The sequence below is a fragment of the Uranotaenia lowii genome, chromosome 1 (assembly GCF_029784155.1).
Source record: "Uranotaenia lowii strain MFRU-FL chromosome 1, ASM2978415v1, whole genome shotgun sequence".
Taxonomy (NCBI): domain Eukaryota; kingdom Metazoa; phylum Arthropoda; class Insecta; order Diptera; family Culicidae; genus Uranotaenia; species Uranotaenia lowii.
In genome coordinates, this window is record NC_073691.1 from 112,921,014 (window position 1) to 112,942,959 (window position 21,946).

A 21,946-nucleotide genomic window follows, 5' to 3' on the forward strand; every position below is an offset into this window, starting at 1 on the left:
GGTCAACTCATTGCGTTCTGCGGGCTCCTTATTTATTTTCCCATGGGCGGTGATTTAATACTAACCCACCGTCATTGAGCAGGCACCGCATTAATTCCACCCACACTGAAATCATGGAATGGAATCATGGAATCATAACCGTCTCTAGTTTCATCTCATCAAAAAAAAAACCGCAACATCGAAGACACCAAAGATCCAGTTGGCACTGTAACCTCTCCGGCACCACAACATTTTGGGCACAACAAAATCTAAGCAACACCTTTAGCACCGTAACATCCTCGATACCGTAACACCTTCGGCACTACAACACTTTCGGTGTTGAAACTAAGCTTGGATTACCACACTTTTACACCTCGGCAAAATGCATCGCAGCACCAAACTTCGCCACAACACCTTCAACACCACGCATCTGGGGCCAAGCATCTTGCACCTCCTGGTCTGGCACTAACCCTCCCTCGGAACTAAAACCTATCTAAACTCTCTTCGAGGGTAAGGGCTGTGCTCCTGGCACGGATCGCCAATATGATATCCTGATGTGCACCGATTGATGGTCCTCTCCAGACTGAGCGTTGCGCCCGCCCGTCCTTGGCTTTTATAGTTTTGAATACCCGTCGTTCACTCATCTGATTGCGATGGTTTATTCTCTTCATCAGGATGCCACAGGGTCCCAGAGAAACTAGTCCATCTCATCGAAGCACAGTACGAGGCATTTTCGTGCAAGGTCTTGCACGACGGTGTCTTGCCCGAACCAATACCGGTAACTGCTGGAGTGAGACAGGGATGTATTTTGTCACCGCTGCTTTTTCTCATCGTAATGGATGAGATGTTGACTGGATCGATTGACTGTAGACCAAACCGAGGATTGCCGTGGAATCCTTCATCAATTGAGCACCTGAACGACCTTGACCTGGCAGACTATATTGTTTTGCTCGGCCAAACACAACAAGACATGCAGAGCAAACTCGACGACCTCACCGAAAGCTCCAAGGCAGCAGGTCTCAAAATCAATGTCGGAAAGACCAAATCGATGGAAATCAACACAGAAAATCGTTCCAATTTCGTGGTAGCTGGACAACAGGTTGAGACAGTGGAGTGCTTCCAGTATCTTGGTAGCCAGATTACGCCTGATGGTTGAAACTAATGAGTTTACCCGACAAAACTCAGTAACACGAGACTCTTTGACCTGGGTCTCAGAGTCGGCGCGCTACTGGGCAAACTGGAGGGGCTACGCGGGAAAAGGGCGGACCAACCTTTCACTTTACCAAGACACTTTCCTATCTGTCAGTAAAAAGACTTGATTTGTTCTGATGGGCAATGATTTGGGTGTGGGTGTGTAGTGTGATTGATTTTTATGGGCTTTTCTGAGTACATACCATCGATGGTTTTCTCGTCGTTCGTTGTGGTTTCCGGTGATGACGACCTTCACCAGGCCACCAGGATTGGCCCAGATGAAGGCAGAGCTCGTCTGGTGAGCGGACCTCGGCTGGACGCAGCAGCACAAAATGGCGGGGTAAGTCCTGGGTTTCTTGGCTTAACAGCTCGGAAAAAGGCGTTTCCGAGCTGCGTGGAGTGTAGATTGCAGGCACTTCCTTCGTTGGTGATATCGGTTGGCTCCGGACGGTACCGGCAGTTGCCAGACCGAGAAGGGTAAGGTCTCCTTAAGATTTAGAGTCAATTTGACCCGAGACGTCCTCCTTAATGATTATGGGGCGCACCCCAGAGGACAAAACGCTGGTCTTTTACGGTTAGACGTAGGTGAATCCCTGGGGCCACCTAGGCCGGGCGTGTGCGGTCGAACGATCGTAACCGACGACAATAAAAAACTCAAAAGTATCCGAAGTGTCCCTAACGGTGGGTACACTTCACACTCCACAAAGATGCACACGCTTGCCTGTTCAAACAACGAAATGATCCATGGCGCACCACTGATCGATTGTCGGGCTTTTCTTTTAGAAATCCAGCCCTATTCAAATTTTCCCGCTTTTCAACAGCTTTTCCCCGTTCATGCGTCTTGCTCCTTCCATGCGTAGTTGCTCCCACGTGAGCAGCCATGCTGCTTGGTATGCGGTACGTGTTCGCAGAGTGCACCCAGTAGCCCAGGTGTGTTCAAAACTGCTGTTTTAATTGTGGGGAAGTGAATGGTCGATAATCAATGTGCCGATTCAAAAAAATAAATTTAAATTTTTAACCTACTGGTTACATGGTGGTACCAAGAAGAACATCGAAACCCGGATCAGAAAAGCCCGATTTGCGTTTCTGAGTCTCCGGAACATCTGGCGGTCACGCCAGATCTCTCTACGAACTTAGATCCGAATCTTCAACTCAAACGTCAAATCCGTATTGCTGTACGAGTGTGAAACTTGGTGCACATATGCGGTGACGACGCGAAAACTGCAAGTTTTTGTGAATCGCTGCCTGCGGAACATCATCCGCGCTTGGTGGCCTGGCAACTGGATCTCAAAAGTTGAACTTCATCGCCGGTGTCATCAAAAGGCGCTAGAAATCGAGATTCGGGAACGTAAGTGGAGATGGATTGGGCACACGCTGCGAAGAGATGAAAACGAGATTTACAGAGAGGCGCTTGACTGGAATCCAGATGGGCATCGAAGAAGAGGCAGGCCCAAAAGCTCGTGGTGGCGAAGTCTAGCCGCTGAAATCCACACAGTTGACGTGAACCTTGGCTGGCAGCAAGTGAAGACGCTGGCTCCGGATCACCAGCAGTGGAGATCTTTTATCTCAGCCCTATGCGTCGGTCAATCGGCGCCGGACCCTTAGGTAGTTAGGTAGGGGATTGTTATTCCGAATTCCTTACGTAAACATCACCATGAATTTTGACAGAAAAATTGACAAGTCGCTTAAAAGTCGCACACGTTTTTTAAACTCCCTGGAAGAACCATCAATGGTCCATTAACATGTGCTGAGCGAACATAAAGGAACTTCTTGAAAGAAGTTGCGTTGAATTCGCTTAGAAGTTCCGTTATCATTATCTTTATCATTCAAAAGGCGCTAAAGGTTTCTTTGCAACTTTAAAGGGACATGGGTACCTAAAGGTTTCCTAGAGCTTTTTCTCAGCGAATTGTGAACTTCTGAATGCCATGTTAAGTAAGTATGCGACTTTTGGTTGCTTGGGACGTAATAGTCATTAATTTTTTCTGTGTATGCACTATTCTGGTGCAGGGAAGAGGGACTGAACATTTACCTTTCCAAAACTACTGTGATAGCATTCACTACGAGACGAAAAACTGCACTTAAACCTCTAACACTAGATGGAGAAGTGTTAAACTTCGAATCACAGGTGAAATATCTAGGAATCATACTAGACTCAAAACTATCATGGAACTCACAATTAGAGCATGTAATAGCCAAGGCTACAACAGCTCTATGGGTTTGCCTCAAAGGAGTAGGGAAAAAAATGAGGACTAAGGCCGAAAATCATCCATTGGATATTCACAGCTATAATAAGACTCAAAATCTCCTATGCCTCCTTAGTATGGTGGACCAAAACTGTGCAAGCTACGGCCCGGAAGAAACTAGCGAAGCTTCAAAGAATAGCAACGCTATTTAACTGGCGCTATGCGAAGCACATCAAGCGAGGCTCTGAACTACTAACTAATCTGCCACTACATCAATTTATTGAGTTAGAGGAAGAACGTAGTGCCTTGAGACTCTCAAAAATCACAAGTTACTCCAAGCTAGTATGGGAGTGTATTGTTGCACTAAGAAACCTGGCCATACGGAACAGAGTATTTTTATTCTGGGTTCCAGGCCACTGCGGTAATCTAGGGAACGAAGAAGCAGACCAGCTAGCTAGGGAAGGATCTTAGGGCCTGTTAATTGGACCTGAACCTTTCTGCGGAGTATCGAGGAGTGACTTAAATATGGAACTCAAGAACTGGGAAAGCACCACTATTGGCTCCAACTGGAGAACAGCAGAGGGAGCAGCTCAGGCGGAAAGATTCATTGAACCAAGCGCACGACTTTCCAAAAACATGTTGAACTTAAGTAAGCACGAGTTAAGTACTTACACAGGTCTCTTGACCGGACATTCTCCAACAAAACAACATCTCAAACGGATAAACATTATTCAAAACGACGACTGTCGGTTCTGCGGGTTCAAAAAGAAACTGCAGAGCATCTTCTATGCAACTGCTGCGCCCTAATACATCGAAGAGAACGTATACTTGAGGCTAAATTAATAAGCGTAATGTGCACAAGACATATCCTATCAGACAGTCCTAAGAAGGTTATATCATATATCTTTGATATCATACCCGATTGGGACAAGATGCCCAAACAGTAATCAAGTTTTACTTCAATCAATAGTGCAGGGGAGTCTGATAGCATACAGTAACGCGGGGTAAATACCACAATAGATCAACTACTGGTATCAGTGGGCTCTCACCTACAAGGAAAAAAAAAAATGAAATTTCAATGTTGACAAATGCGTGATGCAAAACTATCATATTCCCGATAGGAAATTTGACAGCTGACAAATTTCGCCGTTCACATATTTAGTAGGGTGCCGATTTAGTCTGGCTACGAATCACCATACTAAATCAATGACCCTATTTAGTATGCCGATTAATCGGGCTACGCTTGAATATGAAATAGGTGCCATACTAAATCGGCTGATAAGTAGGCTCACACAATTACGCATGATTTGGTAGCACGATAAGTTGATCAACGTTATTGGGGGGGGGGGGGGGCAAACTTTAAGCCTATTTAGTATGGAATGGTCATAACTGAATTAGTTTCTATCGGTTCCGTCATGACGACGTCAACCTGACGAAGTTCCCGAAGTGCCTGAAGCCGTAATAATCGAAGGTGTACATGATTCAGATGGATGTTCTGTTGTGTGATGAGTTTGTTTTAGTGGCGAGCGCATTTCTATCGATTCCGTCATGACGACCAAGTTCCCGGACGTTTGCCGGGCATGCCTGAAGCCGTAATCGAAAGTGTTCGCTAACGACGCCCTCGCCGTGGGCCAGTTTCTGGATGAGGTGCCGCAGGTGAGTTGATGGAATAAAAAATTTGTTTGGAATTTAGTTTGATTGTGTTCCTTTTATTTCAATAGAAAAACATTCAGCTCTCGAAATCCGTTTGTACCGGTTGGGTGGAGGAGCTGGAACGTATTTCCGCCTTGAGGTACGAGCTGCTGTTGAGTCTGAAGTTTACGGAAGCCTTGGTTCGTGCCTCTGCCATCAGGCTACCGGCCAGAAATTTACTTCGCCAACCACTGGACATATTTGTAATAAAAATAAATATAAAAATACATCTACTGGACTCGCTCCGAGATACAAAAATGTACAACGTACCTAAATCGCCCTATTTAGTCGGATGATTCTATATTCTGCGGTCTATCAATCCGGCTATTTAGTTGGTTTAGGTAGGGTGGTAGGAAAACATCGATTTTTGCGGTTATTCAATTCGGCTATTTAGTCGGTTTGAGTTGGGTGGTAGGAAGAAAAAACAATTTTTGCGATCAATTAATCCGGCTATTTAGTACGATTGGGTAGGGTGGTAGGTTTATTTAACTAGATCATGTGACTAATAAACCTATTTAGTCGGGTGGTTAATACTAAATAGCTCGTTTGATACCCCTATTAAATAGCCGAACGTTGAATTTCTCATCAACTTTATCGCCCTACAAATCAGGCGATTTAGTCGGTTTCTACACAATCAGGCTACTAATCACCCTATTTGATATGCCTACGAAATCGGCTAATTAATCGGCTGATGCCCAGTGTAATAATATCTTCAGGTACAAATAACGCGTGGTTCACTTTTCTAGTCTGTTTATTATAATGACCAATGTCACAGTATATCAAGGTAAGGTATAACAGTGGCACAGATAATGTGCATAAAGATACAGATACATCATCACATCTCCCCTTCAATATAAGATAACAACGTTTAGAATTTCATCAAACAATCGTCCAACCGTTTAGGCATAGTGATTTTCCGCTGTCTCTTATTACGCTTCCCAATATCTACGACGGCAGTCGAGGGTGACGGCGATGCGTCATTGTTCCCTGACTCATCTGGAAACCCTCTGAAATCCTCGGTATCGCTGCCATCATCATCTACGGGATTATCTGAAATAAGTTAAAATGAGAATTGAAAGTGACAAGCTATGTTTTACTATACCTTTGGCTAGAGAGTTATCAATTAAAATCTTTTTAAGATGGGTTGAATTCCTTTCGTACAGCTTACCCGTTTCATCGTTCTGTACCGTTACTCTAGGCCCTTGTTTGGACTTGACCGTCAGGACTTTGTTATCAAAAGTGGGAGTGAGCTTATTTCCCGGAAGAACGTTTTTCATGTAGACCTTATCTCCAACAACTAACTCAGACAGCTTGGCACGCCTACGCCGATCCTCATGTTCCTTCCCTTTCTGTTTAGCTAGTTGGTCTCGATCTCTGTAGTCAGTACACGGCACCGCAGAACTTAAGTCGGTTAAGGCTGGAATCGTCGTTCTTACATTTCTGCCGTACATGAGTTCGGATGGAGTTTTACCAGTCGTACTATGGGGCGTAGAATAGTACATAGATAGGTAAGTCAACAAATCGTGTTTCCAATCTCTATTCAATGCTTGGCTTATTTTTAAACGCTTTACCAGAGAACGATTTTGGCGCTCAACCAAACCGTTTTCTTGCGGCCAGTACGGCGTTGTTCTGTTAACTGTGATGCCTCTTACTTTGCAGTAATTGTCGAATTCAGTACTTACAAACTGCCGTCCGTTATCCAGCGTAAGTGTTTTTGGATATCCCAACCTGGTAAAGATTTTCTCTAATCGTTCAACTGTCTCTCCCGCTGTAATTTTACGCATGATCTCAACCTCCTTATATCGACTGAAATAATCGATAATTACTAAAAGATAATCTCCTGATGGTAAAGGTCCTAAGAAGTCGATAGCGAGGTCTATCCACGGTGCTTCGGGTAATTTTCGACGTTGCATTGGCTCAGGGCGTTCTGGATTACCAACCATTCTACATCCTTCACAATAATCAACAGCTTTAGCAATTGATTCATCCATTCCAGGCCACCAACAGGTGCTCCTCAAGCGTTGTTGCATTTTAGTTTTTCCTGGATGCCCTTCGTGACCCAACTGTACCATGCGTTGTCTGAGTTCTTGACAAGTTTAGAGCCTCTAACAATAAGCTTCCCGACGGTGCCCAACTCATTCCTGAATGCGTGGTATGGTTTGATTAAATTCGATGTATAGTTCCAAATGCCTCTATTCAAACATTCTCGGAGTTCACTAAGCTCGAGATCGGATTCCGATTTTGCCTCCACTTCATCGATATCGATTGCTGCCGTTTCTATGACGCTACGTATATACATTTCTGACTCCGGATCAAAAGGTCTAACCGTATTCGATCGACTCAATCGAGACAAAGAATCTGCAATATTCGATTTTCCTTTCCTATATACCACCACATAACTGAATGCTTGAAGGCGTAATACCCAACGTTCTATACGGAGGCAGGGGTTTGAGTTTCTTGAAAATATAGCCTCAAGAGGTTTATGATCTGTCTCCAGCTCGAAACGTATTCCCAGAAGGTAGATCCTGAAACGTTCCACCCCCCAAACAAGGGCAAGAGCTTCTTTCTCCGTTTGGGCATAACGTCGTTCAGTTTCTGTAAGGCTTTTACTAGCGTAAGCGACAGCTCTCGGTGCTCCTTCAATGAATTGCAATAGAACGGCCCCTAACCCTACGGGAGAAGCATCTGCTACTAGACGGGTTTTCAATTTTGGATCGAAGTGTGCTAAACTGTCTGCATTACCTATGTATGAGATAATAAGATCGAATGCCTGCTGTTCGTCGGTGCCCCATTTGAAAGACGCCTTATCCTTGAGAAGCTCCCGAAGCGGAAATGATACTGTAGCCAAATCTGGTATAAAAGAACCTACATAGTTGACGAGGCCGAGAAAACTCCTGACCTCCTCGCAGTTATTTGGAGCACGGCAGTTACGGATTGCTTCTATTTTGTCTTTTGACGGCGACATCCCTGCTACGTTGAAATGGTGCCCCAAGAAATCAATTTCCTTTAACTTGAAAACACATTTTGCTTGATTTAAAAGGATTCCATAGTCTTTGAATCTATTTAAGATCCGCTGAAGAGCTCCATCGTGCTCACGCTCAGTTTTCCCGAACACGATAATGTCATCAATAAAATTTGTGCAACATTCACAATCGGGAAGGATTTGCTCGATAGTTTTCTGGAAAATTTCCGGAGCACATGAAATTCCGAACAAAAGACGTTTGTTTCGGAATAGGCCTTAAACAAGTATATAAATCATCAGTAACAGATTCAAGCTAGTAATTAATGACGATCAAATAAAGTAAGGAATAATCAAAGATAACTCACCTTTGTGTGTAATGGAAGTCGTCAACGGTTTGCTCACTCCATCTAACTCGAGCTGGTGAAACGCATCCTTGATATCAAGGCGGGTGAAGAAGACCGCGCCGTTAAGTTTCCACCGGATGTCTTCTATTGTGGGCAATGGATGTGTTTCGCGGATTACTGCTTTATTCAACTGTCTCATGTCCAAACACAAACGGATGTCTCCGTTGTCTTTGACCACAACCACCATTGGCGATACCCAACGGCTAGGTCCTGTAACCTTTTCGATGATGTCTTTATTGAGTAACTCATTCAATTTTTATTCAACCCGGGTCAACGTCGCAAACGGTAGTCTCCTTAGAGGCTGCGCGACTGGCAGAACCGAATGATCCATGGGTATGTGGATCTTTATGCCCCGAATACTAGGGAATCGCTGCACAATGTCCAAATGATGGTTCGACTCGTGCTTGCTTGGAAGTCCAACCTTGAGGACACCCAACTCTTTAGCTGTCCTCTTCCCCAAAAGTGGCTGAGGGCCATCTTTAACGACATAGAATCGGGCTATTGTTTTTAGCTGCTTTCCACCATCAGTGATAACGATCTCCGCGTCAAGCATCAGCGTCACTGCCAGACAATCTGTCTGAGCATACGCTTTGAATTTCCTATCCGGATGTGAACAGCTACCTATCAATTTTACTCCATTCTGCTGCATGTAACTCCAAGTTCGATCGTCGATAATATTCGACTGGACGCCCGAATCTATTTGCATCTCGATCAACACATTTCCAACCTTTGCCCAAATCAGCTCATCGTTGTCGTTCGTTGTAGAAACCATGTCAACCAACTCGAAATTTTCCCTCTGCTCGTCCACATCATCAATAGCATTTACCTGACGGTTTGCATGGAAACGTTTCGACTCTGATTGCCCTGCATTCGAGGGAACAAATCTGCGTTTCCCAAAGCGTTGAATCACATTGTTGGAATTGATTCTGGATGTGGAACCTCTTGTAACTGACGTACGGCTAAAACAAGCTTTGCGATAGTGGCCTCTCCTCCCGCAATTACCGCAGGTCTTGTTCCATGCGGGACACTGTTGATCAGGTTGGTGAGACCCCGCACAGTATTTACAAACTGCATCGATCTCTTGTAAATTCTCCGTCGGCTTCAATACCTGATGAGTGGCCAACTGTGCTGCAGCTTGACCACTAATTTGCTCACTTGCCCGCCGGGTAGTCTCATAAGCATTAACTTGGCGAATGACTTCTTGAATGGTTAACTCTTTCTCCTGCAGTAATTTTTCCCTCAAATGTGATGGAACAAACTGAAGGATTTTGTCCACCACCGCAATACCAGAGCTCTCTACCGCCGATTTTCCGAAATTACATTTACCCGCATACATTTGCCACATCATACGCGTTTACTTCATCGCTATGTGCAACATCGGCGCCTGGTATACCGAAAAACACCTCCTGCAGCTCGAAACCTCCATGAGCCAACAGCTGATCCTTCTTTTCAGTAGCATCGAATATTTTCGCTGCTCTGAGACAAATTTCGAATCCCCGCTTCCAAATGTGCCACTTTCCCCGGCGTTCTGCCATTGGCACTTCATTGAAAACAAACGGGGGGAAACCCGCAAAAGCTTTTCGAGCATCCATCCTAATAAGAAAAATATGTGCTACAAATACTTGAAGGACCAAAACAAAAAAATAACATTTACCTCCAAATGTCCAACACTGTTTTCTTATTTAGTACAGCTGGTCACTCTATTTGTTGTTGTTTATGCAATCTGCAGCAATCTGAGTTACGCATTCAAGCTTCGGAAAATTCGGGACGTGCCCTGACCAAAAAAAATCACCAGGCTACCTGCGCCTATCTTCCGGCAACTCGCGCCAATCTTCCGGCAACTCGTGCCAATCTTCCGGCAACTCGCGCCGATCTTCCGGCAACTCGCGCCAATCTTCCGGCTACTCGCGCCGATATTCTGGCAACTCGCGCCAATCGTCAGGCTACTTGCGCCAATCTTGATTATTTTCTGAAAAGAAATTTTGTTCGTTCAGCAAATATTCTTGAATCTTGATAGATTTTCCTATCAAAACATAACCTCTCTTTTTGTTCTCTGCTAGGCAACAAAGCAGAACATTTTCTCAATTCTGTCCATTTGTTCCCAAATTTCCACTTACCTTCACCTGATTTAATTGGATACCCGTTCCTAGCACTCAATCAAAGCCTTTTCACTTAGAAAAAATCCCAATTTCGTCGCCAATTTGTAATAATATCTTCAGGTACAAATAACGCGTGGTTCACTTTTCTAGTCTGTTTATTATAATGACCAATGTCACAGTATATCAAGGTAAGGTATAACAGTGGCACAGATAATGTGCATAAAGATACAGATACATCATCACACCCAGCAAAAACTCCCATAAGCGACGTTGCAACAATAGGCCGATTAGTATGAACAAAAATCGGCCGCCGCACCCTTCGCGAGCCGACTAAGTAAGGTGAATAGTAGGATGTATTTCCTATCGGGTTAGAGCATATGGAAACGAGATTTACAAGGTGAATTATAAAAATATTTATTTGAAAAAATTGATGGTTGTCCGAAAAATATTTTTACACCAACAGTGTTTTAAGACATAGAAAAATGTTAAAATTTGAACATAATAGATGTCTCAATTTTTTTTAAATTTTCTATGAGAATCTCAAATTCTCACGATGTGAGAAACTTAGTCATGATCATTTTGTTATGATTAAATGATAACTTAAAAATACATTATATTAAAATAAAAATTCAATATGTGTTGTGGTATACGAATGTTGCATCTAACCAAAGATCCCTAACTATCAAAATAATCGGGCATATTATTTCACGAACGAATCTTCGGAGACAACTTCACAATGCATATGGTGCTGCCATCCAACGAGATGAGATGCAAGAAGGAGATTCAGGAATGTGTTTTCAACGAATTTAATTTCAGCTTAGCATCCGATGGAACGGCTAATGATAAATTCAAGAAGAACCAATAAGACAGATGGATCATTAATTTTGGCTCCACATTCTAGCGAGGAATCAACCAACACCGAACTCGATCGTTTGCCAGTGCGACACATTTTAGCAGAATTCGAGAAAATGGAACCTTCTATTCCTCCGGTAAGTTGATAAGTTGAAAGTGTAAAAATGTATGTTTCAAATCCAAAACAAATAGAATTACAGCTGTACAGCAGATGGAACTGGCCTTTAGAATGTTAAACACGTTGAACTGGCCTTTAGAATGTTAAACATGTTGACTTCATAATTTTAGTCCGGGTGGTAGCCTGAAATTACTTAGAAGTAACTACCAAATATTATAAAAGACCATTATGAGTATTACATTTTGTATTTTATACTTGAAACGACTAGATGTAAATTCAAACAAATTATTAAAACAATGTCGAACAGATATTTTTGTACAGCCTGATTTTGTGCGTGCGTAGGACGATGAAGTGGCGGATTGAATTTGAATTGAAACGTTTCTTACGGAATTGAAACCATATTTATTGAATGAATTCTAACGCATACATTATTGATATAATTAAGGCTAGATGATAAGCAACGTAATCGATAATAAATGCCCAACCTATCGAATGGGTCTTCTAACTATTTTCAGTTTCATAGCTTTCGCGTTTTTTCTTGATTTTTTTCTGTGTTCCTGTTTTGATTAAGTTAATTTGCAAAAAAAAGATCATTTCATGTATAAATATGCGTTCATCTTAGCATCACCTGTTAATGGACAGTCATGACACTGTTTTACGAGTTTTTGAAACCAAGGATGGTTTTTACAATTGTTACATTTTTACTGTAATTTGTTAAACTTAAACATTTGACGAAATAGATGATTTACTGATTTGAATAACCCATGTCACTTTGTAAAACAGGGAAGAATGTCTCATACCCAATTTATGTAAAATAACACACTACTCGAAAAATTTTCAAGTTCATTTTCTCAAATTTGTTAAACAGCCAAGTTTTGATTGAAAGAATTTTGAAACGAGAGTCTCGTACAGAATCAATGTTTTATTTATACGGGGCAAATAAATATCGAAAATTAAAACAACTGCTGGCATATATTCCACAAGCTCTAAATGTTCAATCCAGTAACATATATATTCAACACATTTTAACAACTTTGTAAAAATTCACATTTTTTGCAACTTTGACCACTGTGCTGTGGTGTAAACAAAGAGAACTGGGATGTAAACAAAAAAGTAAACGCCAGCTGCTTTGATTTTTATGCAGTAGTGTGTGTGTAAAAGATTACACAATTTGAGCTTGGATCTCAGTCCGTAAAATCTATTTTGGCGCTACCCGATCAGGAGAGCATATCAAAATAATAACTAACGTATCTCACCAAGATATTTATATCTGATTCAGTTATAATTAAGCACTCAAACATTTTGCTTTAAAGGTTCTCCAATCTGAATTATATCTTATTCTGATTGACAGACTTGATTGGGGTTGTGCTCATTTTCAATGATAAAGCTTTTTTTTCGGATTGTCCTAAAATAAAATGATTATTAGAGTGTCCATTTCCCGGCCATTTTTGCATTCCCGGGAATCGGGAAATCTGGTGGCCTATTTCCCGGGAATTCCCGGGATCCCGGGAAATATTCAAAAACATGTAAAATATATGCACTTCGAATGAAATATAGCTTACCTAAACCTTCTCTGCATACAAGCCCGTAATATATGTTTAAAATGTGCTCTTCATAATGTTTTTTTAAACTTACTTGATATACTTTATAAATTAAAAATAGTCAAGCAAACTATGATATAACCTGAACCGGTCAAATGAAGAATTCATTCATGCAATCATTTGTTAGTAAAAAAGATTATTTTTTTATTTGTTTGATTTACCAACAATTTTTCGTTTCTCTGAACACTTTACAAAAATGTTCTTCATATGAAAAAAAAAAACGATGCCTCGGTCATTTTTAAGTTTTGGAATTCATCTGACTCTCAAAGCCAGAAGGAATTATGCTCTTATTTCCCTCTGGCTGTTGCTTTCGAGAAAACACAATCTGCCTACATGCTGCGCGATTTTTCATATATTTTTGAAGGGTTATGGGTTTTTGTTCAATGAAAACGATATGGAAATACATATCTATAATCTTTTTAAACTTATCTATTTGTATGAAAAAAAATTCACCAAATAGCTGCAAAATGTCTACTGCCACAGTAATTGGAATGTTCTCAATGAGTTTTGTATGACTACATTTTCAAAAAGAACAATAAGAATGGTTGGGGAGGCTATCAGGATTATCCAGAGAAATAATTTCATACATGTCAGGAATTCCCGGGAAAGAAACTATGATTCCCGGGAAACGGGAATTCCCGAATTTTTCAAATTCCCGGGAATTCCCGACCAGGAAATCCCGGGACGGACACTCTAATGATTATATCTTATTTTGATATACGTGCAACTTTTTATGAAACACGGACATCGAAGTCAACGGCCCAAACCGTACTTGAATGAGTTTCGCTCAACAGATTCATTAAAATGAATCGAAATTTTTGGAAACCAAAATTTGAGCATGGTTTAAGCAAACAGTGTGGGTTACTGACATTCCACTAGAATTTTTTTTCGATGCATTCATATCTTGATGAGTTATAATTTTGATAGAATTTGTTCTGCCCAATATCAAACTATGCTATCTAAACGAGATATAATTTTGATAGGAGCATATCAAAAACTGATATAATTTAGCTATGATTGTATAGATTTTTTGATATAATTTCAGATATTTTAACATCCTACGAGTACTGAATTATAACTCATTCAGATAGAAAAAAATCAGTATCAAAATATCTCATTTTGATATAATTTTGTTTTTCCCTTCTGATCGGGTAGTGTTCTGTCGCCAAAATTCCTCGGAAGCCGGTAGGACCTGATCTAACCCTACTGTTGCAGGATGCACCGTTTGACGGTACCTATGTCAACACACAAAACTTTCGGGGCTCCACTTAGCAAAATTTCGCTGTTACTTTCCGTTAGAAAAAATATTTTTTTACTGTTGAGTTAGCAAAAACCTAAATTTACTTGATATTAGTAATGAAAAAGGTAATTTTATTTGATTTTAGTAAAACGAAGGTTTTTCAGCCGCTTTGTTCACAGACACCAGCCGCCGCGCCAGTTGGGAGAAAAATAAAGTTAGAGTTGGTGGGCAACTCCACGACGAAAACGTAGCTAAATCGACACCGGATGCTTGCAGGTAAGGTCCAATCTTAAAGTGTTCAGATTCTCCAATATTTTAATTTAAAATTTGTGTTTGTTTTTTTCCTACCAGGTTGAAAGTGCAACACGAAACCCGCAACAGCAACGCAATGAAGAAGGACCACAACTGGAATTTCAACGAGCTGCATCCTGAAAACACTCCGGTGCTTTCTTTGATGAAGATGGCATTGCATTTTGCTCGCCAGTAGGTGCGTTCCCAGGATCAAACCTTCCGTTTTACGAAAAGTATGAAAAAAAATTAAAAAAATGTGAAAAATAAATTATAAGTGAATGTAATTTGTGTATTCTATTCAATAATCAAATATTCCCCTGATTTTCTAAAGAAAAAATAACAAATTATGAAATTACGGGTTCCAGCAATCTTTTTCTCCGATTTTTGCTAAAAATTTGAGTAAAAATTGCGGCGGCTAACTTTTCCTCTCGTTTGCTGAAATTTTAGTAAAAAAAATGCTAAATTGATTGCTAAGTTTCTAGCTGGTCAAATTTGAGCAAAATTTTGCTAAATTCCGGCCTCAGAAATTTTGTGTGAAATTTAACACATGGCAAAAGATGACTTTGAATGTTTCAAATATTTTATTCGATGTTGCTGTTTTGTCGTGAACTGGACAATTTCGAGCTTCCGTCATGGCGTGAGCTCATTCACGAAAAAATGTTAAATACTCCTTGGTTATATATTCGTTTGTAGTGATAATGATAAACTTGCAAGAACGGCAATGTACTTGTATTGACACTTGCTTCAATTAGATAAACTGTATATGATAAACAGTGATAAATCTCTAACAGCTTTGCTGTATGATCAGAGCAAAAATTATCTTTACCCATGTGCGATCCTAAAAGAGGGTGCACCTTACTGAACCTTTAGAAAAAAAAAATGGAAACAAGGTTGCGAAATCTCATGAGATTGAGAATTTTTTTAGTGAGATTTTTCTTCTTGTGCCAGATTATACTTAAAAACTCGCTCGTATGCTCTGCAATTTCATCAATTTTAAAATAAGATCGGCATGATACGTGGTAAGGGAAAAGTTCATATAACGCCCCATGTGGCTAATACGCGCCACTCTTGTTTTGAAGAATCTAACACATTTTAAGCCTGCAAAATATTACCAATTTGTTTTAAAAGCTGTGATTGGTCATGGCAAGTATGAATTTTCCCTTGAAATGCCCCTGTGTCGTGATAATTTTACAATTGAAGTTTTTTTTGATTTCGATCTAAATTTTAAAACACTTTTAATAAGGTGTCACCAAGCAGAGAAAAACGAATAAGACAATGTTTTCTGACACATCGATAGAGGAGAATCTAAATTATGATTTTATGCTAAAAAATCATACTGAACTAGCTAAGGTGTGCTTTTCATGGGTATGTTCTATCACGGCCCATGCGCTCTTTATAACGCGCCACTCGTAGTAGGCTGAAAATAGCATTAATTTTCCAAAAAGGCCAATTTTCATTGAAAATGAACAAAAAGTTTAAAACCATATTTTGAGCGTTAATTCAGCCCAAAAAATCTATTTTTCATTTTTTGTAAAATTTCTATTAGTCCATTTTGTTATACTTTTCAGTCAAAGTGTCTGTAAGTATTGGTGTGTTTTCGGTCTTCGGCTGCTCTCGGGTGTGTTCGGCTGCTAGGCGCGTATTGAATACACAGCGGCGCGTATTCGCAACACAGTTTTGTTCTGTGGCTTTGAATATGGTTTTTAAAAATCATGTTTTTGAAGAAACTATAGCAATTTGAGTAATGAAAAATCATAGGAATTTGAAGAAAACAGTTTTCTTCAACGATTACACCCATTTTTAACACAATTTGTACGTGGAATCAAGGATCCGAAACTCGTTCGTTTCACCTAATCGAGTAGCAAGAGATTTCTCCGGCAAAACTTAAGTTTCATTGCTCATGCTTGCAACATTTCCGTGTGACTGTTTTAAGGCGAGCGAGAATGCCTTTTGCGAATCTTAACTGTTTGTAGCGCTTATGCCGACGAATGCAACAAACATCGGTCGACAAGCGATACGTTCGTTGGCGAACTGCGACATTCAAAAAACAACATGTTGCAGTTCGCTTTCAAACGTGAGGGCTTTCGATGGTGTTCTGTGACATTCGAAATACAAGTTGTCGCTCATCCGTGGTGCGTACAATGCGAAGCAATCTTCTGAACTATGTTTTAGCCTTCGTTCATAGGGGGGAAATTGTTTGTTGCATTGCAAGTTTCTCGCAACAGCAGAACAGCCATTAACCAATCGACATATAGACTTATGTAGGTACATATGTAACAAGGAAAATACGAAATTATAAAAAAAAAGATTTTGATTTTTGAATCTTGATTTTTTATATTGTAATGCGTTTCTTCAATTGACTTAAATTTAATAGGTGTATGAGAGTTTTAGTTTGAATTAAATGTATATGAACTTGTTGCGGGAGAAGTTTACCTTTCTTTTGAAGTTCGATGTTTGCCATTAAATTGTTATTTAAAAATGTTAATGAAATTGTAAATCATGTTCTAGTGTTTTTTTTAAATAAAGAATTCAATTATTAATTTTTTTAAAGTTTTATTAATGACACTTTACCATCATTTTGATAAATTATTCAATGTTTTCGGTTTAAAGTATATAGTTTGCTAAGGTATTAAATTATTTTTAAAGATTTGCTGCTCTACCATTTCATGACAGGCTTTGGTAAAAATAAGTTCAAAATTCAAGAATTTGAAACAGATGACATTATGAAAAACAAAAATTGTAGAATTGAGGAAAACCAGAGGTATAAAATTTAAGAATTTTACAATGCTTAACTTTAAGTTTTAGAATAAAAGTATTTTGAAATTTTGAATTTTAAATTTAAATTTCAGAATTGAAGAATTTTAGAAGTGAAGAATTTAAAATGTCAAGAAATTAAAAAATTTTAAAATTCTAAAATTTTAAGAATTCTAGAATTTTAGGACTTTAGAATTTTGGAATGACAGAATGTGAAATTTCTATAGTTTTGGAATTTTAAAATTTTAGAATTGAAGAATTCTAAAAGCTCAGATTTTTTTTTTAAATTTTAGAATTGACGAGTGAAAGAATTTTAGAGTTTTTTAAACATAATAAATTTACAATCAAGCAATGTTCGAGTTTGAGAATATCAGAAAATAAGAGTATTGGAATTTACAACACTTAATTTTATGTTTGTTTAAATATGGAATTTTCGAATTTTATAGTTAAAATTTCAGAATTGAAAATTGTATAAATCGATATTTTTATTTTTTTTTATAATTAAAAAAATTATTGATTCTAGAATTCAAAAACTTTTTTAGAATTTCAGGATTTTAAAATTTTTGAATTTAAGAAATGGAGAATTTTAGAATTTCACAGTTTATTTATTAAAAAATTAAGAGAATTCAAGAATTTAAGTATTGAAGAAATTTAGAATAAGTTCTTAAATTCTTAGAATTTAAGAACTCAAGAATTTAATAATTTAAAAAAATATGAATTAAAGAATTTACAAGTTTTAGAAATAAAGAGTTTAAAAATTTTAGATTTTCCGAGTTTTAAAATCTATGAATCTAGAATTTGAGAATTTGGAATTTAAGAATTTGTGAATTTTTGAATGTTGGATTGTTAGAATCTAGAATTTTAGAATTTGGAATTTTAGAATTAAAATTTTTTTAAATTAATGGATTGTAGGATCTTTGAATTCAGGAATTTTAGAAGTAAAGAATTTCAGAAAGATTTTTAGGAACTTAGAATATTAGAATTCAAAATTCATGGATAAAAATGTTCGGAAAAGTTTTGGAATATGGTTATAAATAATTTCTTAATTGATTTATAAACTGCACACTTACCTAAATGCCGGATTCTGATCTTCCCATCGTCTGAAATATACTGGGCATTGATTCCGAAATTGCTCTTTTCGTGACGGGTGGCAGAATCTATTTTTAAATGTATAGTTTGCTCCTTGAATTCTTCCCGCATAATAGTTCCGATGTGATCGGCTGCCTTCTTGAGGAATAATTTTACCAAATCCGGTGAAAATCTTAAATTGGCTGCTTCCCAGATAGGTTTGATTAACAAGACCGTTGCTTCCCACTTCACGAAATTAAACGGCATGTTATTTTCGGTAAAATAAAGCAAGGTTCCTTTGAGGACGTCGTACATATTTATCAAAATTCACCGAAAATTTAGCTGAAGGAGTTAATTAATTTTTTTTTTGCAGTAGGTTGGCAATCGGACGACTCCAAACCCAGCTCTTTAGCCACGGATTTGTGGCAGCTCAAAATATGCCGCTTGAAATTATTGGCCATAAACTTAGTGGGTGCATATGCGCATAATTTGTCACCCGATAACCCAACATCACACAAACGTTTCCCAGACAACCATTTGGTGGGTATATCAAATTTGCAACACAAATATACATGCAAATATACGTGTAAACATGTCGTATATGATGCAGCAAAACCAGTATATACGTATCATTTTGGAGGCCATATAGGTACATTAGCACACGTATTCTTGATTTGGATTGTTTTGTCGTAATAAAATCATGCAATGTATTTAAATACGATATAGATTATGCATGGAACGCACATTGTAGGTGCATATATACGAATTGTCGTAATAAAAACATGCAATGCATTAAAATACGATAAAGGATATGCATGGGCCGCACATTGTAGGTGCAGATATACGAAAATGAGTTTAAATATAATTCATACGATATAATCTGTGAAATAATATACGACTTCTGGTTGTCTGGGTTTCGTTCTCTATCTCCCGCACGACCCGGCGTATGCGATCCGTAAGCGAACGATTCATTTTGATCCTTCGGAGGCAAATATTTCACTGTCGATAAATGTGTCGATAGATTCGCAAGCGAACAACCCGCCCGAAAAATTGTCCAATGTCAGTTCGCCTATTAGGATGTGTATACAAAAGAGAGTTGTTGCGTGAGCATACCCACATTCTGTATGGTCGGGAGAGGCTCCTGCTCTTCCTTGAACAAGCCATTCCTCGGTTCTCTGTGATGATACGAACTTGAAATGTCGCGCAACATATTCTCGCTCACACAGTATTAAAAGGGATTCGTCATACCATTTGAGGGAGCGTTGAAAAAAGCGAATGGAGAGCAGCATTCATGAACAAGTTTCAGAACCTTGCGTGGAATACATAGAATATGAGCGATTCGCCTAGGTGGCGCATAATAGGGCATGTTCCCCTACAAAACACTGTTGTTATTGTCGCTGAATCCCCAAACCGGAGTTATCGTCAGTGAGCGCTGGCGACATTAACTGGCGACACTCACTGGCGACAAGTCAGTTTGTTATTATCAGGGCGTGTAGAGCTTCGGGTGTGTTCTTATACCAACACGCAGAAAAAAGATTTTTTATTTCAAAGGAAAGTGCCGCAAAAACAAAGGATTTTTTCCTTTGGTTTTGGTATAAATAAAAAATCCTTTGGTTCAAATGCATTTTCCTTTGTTTCAAAGATTTTTTCTTCTGAAAAATCTTTTCAAAAGAAAAAATCATTGATTCAAATTTTTAATGCTTTGATTTGTATCAAAGTAACCAGTAACCAGTTTCATTTGATCCAAAGTTATTATCTTTGCTCAAAGGTAATTTAGATATAGATATAAAACCATTTATTCATTGAACCATTTTCCATTTATTCCAATTGGGAGATTTTTACCCTGTTGTTTCGAAGTTCCTTAGGAGTTTGAATAATAAAAAGATACAATTTTAATTCTCAAATTCTTTTTTATTCACAAACACATAAAACACTGGTTCACTATAACCGAGTAGGGTCCTTGATATCGTTGACAAAGTTTTTCGCATTCTCCGTGGGCCGGTCAATAAACTTCCGAAAGCCACTCCAGCTGCTGGCTAGTCCGACTGGTGATTGTCGTTGAAGATTGGGCCGAAAAAATACGACCGCGGGATTTGGGGAGGTGTTACTTTGCGCAGCTTTCACCATGTTCGAGAGACTTGGAAATCTATCCGTCGGCCGTGGTCCTGTAAATATACAAGCGTTTTAGAAAATCTGAAATTCACTTAAATATTCACTATTTATTAACTTACACTTACCATTTTGCATCCTGAATCCTCCTTATTTATAGCACTGACCATACTGACTGGACAGTCGATTTCGTTTTTTGGATAATTTACGCACTCTGGAATCGATAGTACGCAATATCGATTCCAGAGTGCGCATCGATCGATTTGAAGAAATGCTATCCCAGTTAGAAAGTGCCACCCGACTTTCGCAAAAAAAACAGGCAATTCAGACGATAAAATCGTGCAAAACAGGTACATTTTTCCTATAGGGCATTTCTACCGGAAAAATTATAGGTTCGCCACCTGCCGTCGGTATTGTGAACCTGCTAAATTTGACGAAAAAAATTAGCCAGAAAATGATCGAATTTTTGTTCTAAGTGTCCTGTCAGTATGATCAGTGTTTATAGCATACTCCGATTCACTGGTTTGATTTTTAAAACGAGCGACCGAACTTAATTCGATTTTTCGGTTTTCTGTTCTTCTTGCAAGTCAATCCAAAATATCTTCTAAGTTTAAAGTTTTTGTTTCAAAAAATTATTCTTTTCCGTTTAAAACATTTTTCTTTGGTTGAAAGAAAATTTACTTTGTTGCTAAAGAAATATGCAATTGAACAAATTTCTCTTGAATCAAAGAATTTGTCTGAAACCCCCCCCCCCCCCCCCCCCCTTACACGCATCGAATATTGGTATCAAATTTGTGATTTTCACTTTTTTCCAAATTGCCCAGATTTTTTTTATCTTTAACACCTGGCATCCCTGCTTGTCTTGAATGTCGACGCCTTCTCAGCCTGAGAGTCTGGGTTGCCAAGTACCCAGATTTGTCTGTAAAACACAGACTTTTAGCACTTCGTCCAGACATTTGTCAGACACAGATTTTGCCCAGATTTTTGCTGATAGTGCCAAGATTTAACAGACTTTCAAAATTGAGTATTAAAATCAATATTCATGTATCGGATATGACCGTAAGTGCCAGATTATTGGGATTGGGCCTGCTAAAAAGAATAAAGCTTGCTCTTTACTCTTACACAGATTTCCATAAGAATGACAGCTAATCGGAGTGAAATTGGAGTGAAGGCTATTGCTTTCTCTGTTTAACACACGAGAAATCGTATACCCGGGTTGCGAGCGCGCCCATCGCCCATACTAGAAATCTTGCTGGTATGCACCTGGGGGAGGAAGACTGAAATTTGCTGTATCGTTTTCTGTATCGTTTTTTTACTGTTCGGCAAAAAGCCAGCAATTGTTGAAAAGATTTGTAATCGTTCAAATTTTTTGCTTTAGATGATCAGTTTCGTGTAGCGAGTCA

General features: G+C 39.0%; 1 protein-coding gene across 1 annotated transcript; it reads right to left on the bottom strand.

Annotated features, from left to right (window-relative positions):
- Positions 1 to 5,913: 5,913 nt before the first annotated feature.
- On the bottom strand, positions 5,914 to 6,988 carry LOC129737817 (uncharacterized protein K02A2.6-like). The gene is made up of 2 exons (XM_055728978.1): positions 6,148 to 6,988; positions 5,914 to 6,095 (listed from the first exon to the last, which is right to left on the bottom strand). Exons 1-2 carry the CDS (start codon positions 6,986 to 6,988, stop codon positions 5,914 to 5,916), a joined length of 1,023 nt encoding a protein of 340 aa, XP_055584953.1.
- Between the last annotated feature and the right edge of the window lie 14,958 nt (positions 6,989 to 21,946).